Here is a 10,248-nt window from a genome sequence, read left to right as displayed (position 1 = left end):
TTTCTCTGTTGGAGATAGAAATTATAAAGGAGCAAGAAAGGAAGGTTAGGATGAATCCTGTAGTTCAGGATTATAGCTGGAGACATCAGTACAAACTCAAGTTTACCTTAATATGTATACAGATGGACAGATACAGAAAGAACTATAGATATGCCGATATACGTGGTTTACTATATATACATATGTTACTAGCTCTGTCTGCTTTGTCTGCTGAGAGGGCCTAGAAGTAGTGACACCTGAGTAGCAATGAGCATACCCAGCACCCAAATCTGCTTTCTAATACCCTTTTCTCCAATAAAAGGAACCAGAGCTCTTTGGAGAAATGAGTGACTCTAGGGCAAAAGAATGGGAATGTGTAAAAAGGACACAGAAGCCAACTCGAAAGAAAGCTCACAATGGGCAAGGCTAGAACAATTTGAGCAACAAAATAAATTTATTGGATTATAGCCCAAAGTATAAAATACATATACATAAGTCCATGCTTATATAAATGAATGAGTGACTAAACGGGGGAGAAATGACTTCTCTACAGAAGAATTCCATTATAATATATGTAGATACTCCCTCCCAGCAGGAGATGGAACTTAATTCCCACTCCCTCCACCCCCTTGAGAGTGAGCCAGACACAGTCACTTGCTTCCAAAGAATACAGCATGGAAAGGGAAAAACAAACAGTAACTTTACAGTGGAGAAACCTGGCAAATACGACCTTGGCCAAGTGATGGACATTATCATCAACAGTAATGTCACGTGGATATTATGCTCCCCATACGATGTGACTGGAAGAACACTTCATCTCTGTGATATTCGTGCTAAAAACTGATAACCCTAGTTTATCCTAACAAAAATATCAGACTAATCTAAACTGGGGGACATTCTACAGGACACCTAGCCAGTACTTCTGATGACTGTTAAGGAAATCAAACAAAGGCTAAGAAACTCTCACAGAACAGAGGACACTGGAGAGAGCTGACAATTAAACATAACATGGTACCCTGGGTTGAATCCTGGAATAGAAAGAGGGCATTAATGGAAAAGTCAATGAAATCCAAATGAAGTTTGAAATTTATTATTTTTTTTGGTGAGAAAGATTAGCCCTGAGCTAACATCTGCTGCCAATCCTCCTCTTTTTGCTGAGGAAGACTGGCCCTGGGTTAACATCTGTGCCCATCTTCCTCCATTTTCTGTGGGACACTTGCCACAGCATGGCTTGATAAGTGGTGCATACGTCTGCGCCCAGGATCCGAACCTGCGAACCCTGGGCCGCGGAAGGAGAGCACGTGAACTTAACCACTGCACCACCAGGCTGGCCCCAATAGCTTTTTTTTTTTTTTTTAATGGTTATAAATCTGGTGTCTCCTTCTAGAGAATGGGACTCATAATACTGTGAACATCACAGGAGTTTTGTGAGGATGAACTGTGATAAATTCACATAATGCACCATGTACTGTGCACCATGCCTGGCTCAGTCAGAGTTAAGAGCTCAATGATTATTGGTTGCATTATTGTTTCTAGAGCAATGAAATGTACCCAGCCTCTTGATGGCAGGGCCTATGACACCGTTCTTTGGGAGTTTCCAGAAAATAAAAACGATGTATAACAACATCAGTAACAAAAAAAGCGGCAAGGTGCTGAATGAACCGCTTCATATATATGCGTATGAATTTAATATGAATACGAATTACTGGAGAATCTTGTTAAAATGAAGATTCTGATTCAGAAGGTCTGGGGTAGGGGCCAAGGTTTTACATTTTGAACAAGCTCCCAAGTGACGCCAATGCTGCTGGTCCAAGGACCAAAATTGGGGCTGCAACTTTTCTATTTCTGCATGTTTTTAAATTTTCCTTAAAAAATACAAAAAAGTTTTCTCCATCTATTCTTTATCTCTTCACCACAAAAAATACTCTTATTTTTAAACCCAACTATATCACGTGTAACCCACCAGTCGTCAAGATCTTAAATAAGCAACTATTTCAACAGGACAGTCTTCCCCGCTTATACGCAGTTTTGCCTTCCACAGTTTCAGTTACCTGCAGTCAACTGTGGTCTGAAAATATTAAATAGAAAATTCCCAACTTCGTAAGTTTTAAATTTCGTGCTGTTCTGAGTAGCATGATGAAATCTCGCTCCATCCCACCTGGGACGTGAATCATCCCTTTGTCCAGCGTATCCACGCTGCATAAGCTACCTGCCCATTAGTCACTTAGTAGCTACCTCAGTTATCAGATTGACTATCGCAGTATCACAGTGCTTGTGTTCTAACAACCATGGACATCATCTGCTTATGACATCCAACCATCAACATCATCATGGCTCAGTGATCCTCCTCATGTATTGTCAGAAGGTCAATATTAACCTAGCGCTACATCACAATGCCTAGATCATTCACCTCACTTCATCTCAACATGTAGGCATTGTATCATCTCACATCCTCACAAGAGGAAGGGTGAGTACAGTGCAATAAGGTATCTTGAGAAGGAGAGACCACATTCACAGAACTATTTTTACAGTATATGGTTATAACTGTTCTATTTTATTATTGTTGTTGTTAATCTCTTACTGTGCCTAATTTATAAATTAGACTGTATCACAGGTATGAATGCACAGGAAAGAATATAGTATACGCAGGGCTCTGTATTATCCGCAGTTTCAGGCATCCACTTGGGGTCTTGTAACACATCCCCCGTGGATAAGGGGAGGCTACTGCACAAAAAAGGGGTAACTACACATTAATGTTTGCCCCCACATGATCTCATACCTATGTAGATAAAAGTAATGTCTTGCAAAGTCAAGTCATATACAATTCTCTCAGCCTTATCAGTTAAAAAAGCCTAAATACTTTACAGTAACCTAGATTAACCACAATCCTAGGAAATTGTGTGAAAATTTTAATTTGGTAAATTCTGTTTGGAAACAGAGTATCCTATTACTAAGGCTCCTGCTTAACGATTTATTGAGTTTTCAAAGGGTAAGAAGCGATCTTAGATGATCTTAGATTTAGTAGCATATACAGGATATTTGAGAGAAAAAAGAGGAAAGATGAAGAAAGCACATGCTGAACTGAGAAATAGGGAATAACAAAAAATGAGATGTAAGAGAGTCACACTTTCCTGCAATTAATGACATCACAGAGAATTTTAAAAACCAGTTTCCTTAACTCAATGACTTCTAGCCATTCTGGCTTTGTGATTTCACACTTTCCCATCCTCCTGAAAATGTTTCTTAGCACAAACTCTGGAAATGTAAAAAGTGACATTTGTTTAAACTCTGAGATGACTGCACAATAAGCTCAGCAAACACCATCGTAACTGGTGTTGACGTTAACACTGTTCACATTCATCTAGTGAAGGAAACTGACTGATGTTGATGGCAAGAAATCTCTCTGTATGTGTGTACAGAAACACAACGTTTCCACAAACAGCATCCCATAGTAGAATCCAACAGGACACTAACAGACACACGGTGCACACTGCGCCCTGTGTTCACATTAACTCTGGATTGGTTTTCCTTAAATTTAACAGGTCATTTAGGCTCTAGGGCTTCTCAAAGCCTTTAAAAAGCCTTTTAAAACTCTGAATTTCTCAAAAGGAGATTTTCATTTAGAACATTTCCAGTGATCATATTCCCTATTCACTGCCTACCCAAAACACTTTAAAAGTTGAGATCCAAAGATTCTTGAACCATAAAATGATAATTAAAATATTTTCTATAAGCCAAGGAAATTGAAGTGTTACAGGTCAACAAAGCTCAATTGCCAGCTAGAGATTAATTCTAAATGGTTAAGACCATTATGGCACATCACTAACAACCTTCCTCACCCTGTAAGAATTTTTCAAGAGCATAATAGATAGAGACTAATTAAAGTGATTCAAAGAAATTCTCAAATTTACATGGACAAACATATTATTAAAAATTTAATCTACAGGCAAGCAGAGAAATTCTTCTGAGTATTAAGCATGTATCAATCATCCAAAAATGAGCAAAATATGATAATATATTTCTGGTCTTTACCCATAAATCTAGTCCTGGAGTAAATCATCATTCAAGATAATTTTAAAACAAAAAATATCTACCCAGGATGTGAAAAACTTGGTTGCAAATAACAACACATCCACACAGTGAGGAACTGATGCTCTGAAATCTTCCCATAGTATCTTCAGAAAGCTTAACTTCAGTTACATAATAAACTTTGTGCTGAGCTGAAACTGATGTACAGGTGCATCCTGACCCAGATTTCTTAGTAAATAAGTTTCAAAACTGTCCGTTATAGCACAGCCCAAGAGACATTTTCCTATGTACTCTTCTTCCCTTCAGTCAATGGTTATAGAGAGCTTTCTACATGGAAAGAATCAAAAAACCATTTTTTTAGTAGAAAGCTAACTATACCAACCAAAAATGCTACATGACTTCTTAAGTCTATTTCATTTCATAAACTTCATTTTCATAAAGGAAAAAAGAAACGCTAAAGCAAAAATACATTTAAAAATTCTAGCCAATAAAAATCAAATTTTACTTTAAAAACTATTTACAGTGTATATTAATTTTAAAAGGAGAGCATATTTCTCCTCTCATCACTCTATATTAACATTCATAGTTACTGAAACTTTTGTTGTTTGCAAGAAAATCCCTATGTCTATAAAGTTCACCTCCTCACTCTTTTAACTAACTAGGCACAATCTCCCTTCTCTGTGCTGCCTTGTGATAAAAACTTTGCGGAGGGAGTCTCAGGGTTAGTAACAATGACAGTAGAGCAAAGGAAAAGGATAGCATAACAGCAGTAAGGAAGAAAATGAAAGCAAAATAGAAGCAGGTCTTCCTCCTCCTGATAAACAAAGACCAAGGCAGTTGAAAGAATTAGATAACTCGACAATCATACTTCTCAGAAGCACATACCTTGTATGGTAGAAATGGTGACTCAGAATAATTACAGAATATGCTTTGCAATTATTTTAAATGAGTATGCATTATAAAAGACTCCTGTAAGTAAATCTGCTTTCACAGGGTTTAACTTTTTTCAACTATACCATCTAATTTGACTTACTACTCACCTTTGCTTTAGATATGGCAGTAAAATATATAAAAGATTACTTGAACAGGTAAGCGGTCAGAATATAACAGCATGCGATCTCTCCACATACTCAACAAGAGGATTTACTCTCAAGAGGCTTACTTCCTATTTTCCAGGTAGTTTTGTTCCTGTGTCTCCTCTAGGTATTTCTACCTATCAACCATTTCATTGCTCACTAATGAATAAGACAATGCGGGACAATGTGACTCTCCTATTCACTTACTATAGTCAATATACCTGTAGAGATCTGAATCAAAACTGAGATTCAAAAGTCTTCTGATTTACCTCTCAACTCTGGTGATTCATAAGGTTTTAGATAACAGAGTTTGACTAGAATCACCAGAAACTCTGTTATCTAAAATTTTATTACACATTGTAAAAGTGATAGGATGAAACTTCAAAATCATTTAGTTCAACTCTTAATTACTTTACAGTTGAGAAATCATTCAGAGAACTAGTTAGATGGTGTCAACTCAGGTTTTGTAACTCCAGACCAACACTTGTTCTGCTAAATCATGCTGCTTTCCGTAACTACTCCTTCTTCTCTATGATGTTCTTGTTATCCAAACAGTGCACCTGTGAAAGCTGATAAACTCAAGTATTCCTAGAATGACCAGAAAATCCCAAGTCTCAGGTCAAATACATATACCACTGCTTCATTTTCTACCCCAACATTTTTTCTAAAACCCTCCTAACTGCCAAAACTTTCCTGTTTCTTGTCCATCACATTTCTCTATCACTATAATTAATGTTTTAGTTATCTAGTACCCTATGTTACATAAAACATAATGCTAATCATAATAAGCAAATATTGAGTGCTCATTATATCAGGAAATATATTAAGACCTTTAGATGTAGCATCTCACTTAATCCTCAACTTCAAATAAGATAAATAATACCGTAATCCCCATTTCAAAACTGCAAAAATCAAAGCCTCAGAAGTTAATTTTTTCTTTTTCTCTCTCTCTTTTTTTTTTTTTTTTTTGCTGAGGAAGATTGGCCCTGAGCTAAGATGTGTTGCCAATCTTCCTCTTTTGGCTTGAGGAAGATTCACCCTGAGCTAACATCTGTGCCAGTCTTCCTCTATTTTGTATGTGGGTCGCCGCCACAGCATGGCCACCAATGAGTGATGTAGGTCGGTGCCCAGGAACTGAACCCGGGCCACTGAAGCAGAGCACACCAAACTTAACCACTAGGCCATGGGGCTGGCCCCAGAGGTTAAATAATTTGTCCTCATTCACAGAGCTAACCAGAAGTAGAACCGGGATAAGTAACCAGGCAGTCTCACTCCAATGTCCATATTCCTGATCTCTACATACGATAAGTATATATAACTACATGGACTTTATTATTAATATGCAGATAACTCAAAATTTGGGGGCTACAGAAGAATTTAAAGAGTCTTTGTATTTGAAGAGGCTTCTTTCACATTAAAATAGCTTAATATGGCTTATTCCCATAAACTATATCTTCCTTAAAAAGACATGGCCCAAGTAAGAACTCTTAACTCACTCATATATAATTAAAACTCAAATTAAAGAAAATAGGAGAAAAAAGAGTTGCAACAATACTTTAACAAATATCCAGATCAGCATTGTCCAAAAGAACTTTCTGTAGTGATAGTAATGTTTTCTATCTGCACCGTCCATCATGGTAGCCACTAGCCACATGGGACTATTCAGCATTTGAAATGTGTCTAGTGTGACTGAGTAACTGATTTTTGAATATTGTGTAATTTTAATTAATTTACATTTAAACAGCCACATGTGGCTATTGGCTACTATATTGGACAGCACAGGTAGAAGATAAAATGCCAGAAAAAGATGAGGAAAGAAATTCTTATTGCCTTTATTTAGAGAGTGCACTAACAGTCAAATCAATTTAAATCTCTTTTCCTACTTGTTCTAGCTTCAGTTATTAACCCAAACAATATATACCTCCAAGGAGATTTAAGTAACCCAAACTTCTACACTTAAATTCTTCTTTGTGTATCTCAAAGGAAAAAAATAATTAAAACCTGTATTATCAACAAAGCTCCTTATATTAGAAACTTTTTACTGTTTGGATACGTAAGAGGAAGAATTTGAACCTGAAAACTGCCATCTACTAAGAAAACTAAAAAGAGTCACACAAGTTTTCCATTCTCTTCATAATAAATACTTGATAATAAAGTGCTTACCTTGATTCTCCACTACTGTTTCTAACACTTTCTTCATCACTGTGTCCATTCATTGTAAATATCAAGAAGTTTTAAAATAAAACATAAATCTTCCCAGTTTAAAAGATGAATATAAATACTGACTCCTCCTTGAATACCAAAAATTCACAGACGAATTTTCTTCAACAGTCACAGGTTTCCTGGGACCCTTTTTGATTCACCTAAAGAAAACATATTAAGAAAATAAGAAAACTTCCTGTAGAGAAAAAGATAAGTCTATTTAGAACTTATACAAATCTACCTAGGCCAATCAGAAATACCTAGGCTTCCATTAACTACATTCCTGACTACTTACTAGAATTTATAGCACACCAGTGCTTATTTTTGACAGAAGAAATCAGAATATCTGCTGAGTGATAAAACTTTTAGACTAACTGCAGCTGTGTAGCGATACATATATACACATTATGGATAACTAGCTAACTAAAGAAAAACGGTAATATATAACATATACATACATTCCAAGAATAGAAAACGGAGATTCTTCCCCAGCCAGAAAGAACCGAGATAGCCGACTGAGAGCAGAGCTGTCCTCCGACCTCAGCAAAGAGAATTCAGTCCTATGATGATTTCCATTCCACAAAAAAAGAGGAGGAAAACAGGCTGTTGCCAACTTCATCATAGCAAACTCTACATCTAGATCGAGATTTTAATTCTCCAGAGACTAAGGTCCAGTAGACTCTTTGCAAGAACTGATTATCCAAAAAGTAACTCTTCCACGCAACATTTATTCCTCATGTGAAATACTAATTCCAACCCGTCAAAGAACTTTACTGTTAAACAAGTCTTAAAAATCTAGGTACTCTAACAAACCGCCTCTTTCCCGAAAGTCTCTCTGCGTTGAGAAAGTTCACTCCTCTTTTCGTTCTTTCCTTTTCACCTTCCTTTCGCTCCTCCAAATGGCTTTCTCTGGACATTCTAACTTCCTTTTTCCCTCTCATCTGCCTTCTCCGAGTCAGTCCTCTTTCTGAGGCCCTTCTCACAGCCCTAAGTTCTGAAGCTCCAGGCGCACGCAGCTCTCTCCAGCCTTTCCCGCGTCTTAACAATGAAGTCAAACCTCCCCAACCCTCCTCCCCTGTGCCCGCTCCTTGAACAGTTGCTCTGCTCCTGCTGAGTTTCCCAAGCGGTGCTCGAAAGGAGGCTGGAAACCTTCCTCCTCCCTCCTCCATCCAACGCAGCTTCGCTCCAGTCAGTCTCCCAGCCGGACGCACACTCCCACCCCCGTCCCTCCCAGGGCCTCCATCCCGGTCCCTGAGTCTCTCTTCCCGCCTCACACTTCCCGCCGCCCCGCTCCGCGCCCTCCCGGGCTCGCATGGGCCGCCGCCCCCTCCCCCTCGCCGCTGCTCCCCACGTGCTGGGAGGCCTGGTCGCGGCGGGAGCGACGCGCCGGCCAAGCGCTCGCCGCTCGTGCTCCGCGGCTCTGCCCTCGCGGCCCAGCCGTGCCCACGCCGAGGAGGCCCGGGCTCCGCCGCCCGCCGGCGCTAGGACGCGCTCCGCGGGGCCGCCTGCGCTCGCCACTCACGCGCCCCCCGCGCGCCGAGCCCGGCCGCCGCCCCCGCCGCCGCCGCCGCCGCCGCCGCCGCCTCGGCCTTCGCCCGGCGCCCCCGCCCCCGCCCGGCCCCCCCCCCGCCACGTCCTGACCCGCCCGCCGCCCCCTTTCTTACCGGCAGCCGTGCAGGCTTCGCGGGGGCGGAGGGAGCCCACTCAGGTCGGTGGCCTCCCCCGCGCCCGGGCCCGCGGTCTCCGCCGCCGGGTGAGTCCTCGGGCTCCGGGCGTCTCGGGGGAAGCAGGAATCCGTGAGGGGGAGGGGGAAGGGGAAGCCCCGGCCCGGGGCACCCACAGGCGATCCCCTGTGGAGCGGATCCAACAATCCATTCTTGATTGAAGCACCAACGGCGAGGGCAGCCAGAGCGAGAAGGAACGAGCCGTCGTCGTCGACGCCGCAGCCACGCGCGCGCTCCCGCTCCCGCCGCTTATTGGCTCCCGGCAGCCGCCATAACGCCGAGAGAGCAAGCGCAACCGTCTCCGTCGTAGCCGCCGCCGCCGCCGCCACCGAGGTCGCCATCGCCTCCGCCTCCCGCGCGACGTAAGCCTCCTGCTCACTCCCCTTCCCCACTGGGCACGAGGAGGGCGGACTAGGGGGCGGGCGCGCGCACGCCGAACCGCTCCTGCCGGCGCGCGGGCGGTGGGAGGGGCTACGTTGTGGAGTCGTGGGGCGTAGGAAGAAAGCGATTGGTGCTGAGGTGGGGCGGAGAGCGAGTGCGCGCACGCGCGCCGATGGGAGCGCGCACGCCGGCCGCGCGGAGGCCGCCGGACTCTGGCCGCAGCCGGCCGCTGATGCTTGCTGTGGTGCCCTCCCTTACCCGCCGGGAGTTGAATTCCGGGAAGTGGGAGCTAGAGGCTCGCTGCGTGCGGGTGTGGACGCTGCTGTCGCTCGGGACAGTTGCGCAAGGACTTTGCGGGGGAGAGACTGAGAGGAACCGGGGAAGCAGAGGGATGGCGAGATGCTGAAGACTGTGTTGGGGCTCGGGGAGCCGCAGAAGCGCCGCGCTGGATAAGCGCAGGGGGCCGGGTCGTGCGTGGGGTCCTGTCTCCCAGGCTTCGGCCCGCATCTCTCTCCGGCCCCCGGCCCCGTCTGAGCGCCTGTGGGGAGGGGTGCACAGGGGCCCGCTGCGTCACACCAGGCAGCCTGGGACCCCAACTGTTGGGCAACTGTGGTCACCTCCGGCCGCCTCCTACGCCTTGGCGACCTGCGACAGAGGCTGCCTCGGGGGCCCAATGGCCCGTGCGGGCGGGGCACCTGAGGAGACGGAGGGAAAATAGAGACGGAGTTGTTGACATCCTGTGACACTTCTTGATTCCTTTGTGGGTTCAGGAAAAAACTCTTACAACCTTTCTAGGTCCCTCCCTGGAGGACGGGAGGAGGGTGCGCAGCCGAATGGCGACAGAAAAGCTGCTGAAG

At 43.5% G+C, this 10,248-nt stretch overlaps 1 protein-coding gene across 1 annotated transcript; it reads right to left on the bottom strand.

The window, feature by feature from the left end:
• Nucleotides 1-414: 414 nt before the first annotated feature.
• LOC147911317 (uncharacterized) lies at nucleotides 415-9,403 on the bottom strand. The gene is made up of 3 exons (XM_087427959.1): nucleotides 8,951-9,403; nucleotides 7,248-7,447; nucleotides 415-3,234 (listed from the first exon to the last, which is right to left on the bottom strand). The coding sequence occupies exons 1-2, from the start codon at nucleotides 9,349-9,351 to the stop codon at nucleotides 7,444-7,446; spliced, it is 405 nt and encodes a 134-aa protein (XP_087284085.1). The 5' UTR covers nucleotides 9,352-9,403; the 3' UTR covers nucleotides 415-3,234; nucleotides 7,248-7,443.
• Between the last annotated feature and the right edge of the window lie 845 nt (nucleotides 9,404-10,248).

This window comes from Ceratotherium simum, unplaced genomic scaffold, assembly GCF_057802395.1.
Source record: "Ceratotherium simum simum isolate JZ-2026a unplaced genomic scaffold, ASM5780239v1 HiC_scaffold_43, whole genome shotgun sequence".
NCBI classification, from domain to species: domain Eukaryota; kingdom Metazoa; phylum Chordata; class Mammalia; order Perissodactyla; family Rhinocerotidae; genus Ceratotherium; species Ceratotherium simum.
Note: the sequence above shows the minus strand (reverse complement) of the source record. Positions and strands in the feature narration are given on the sequence as shown.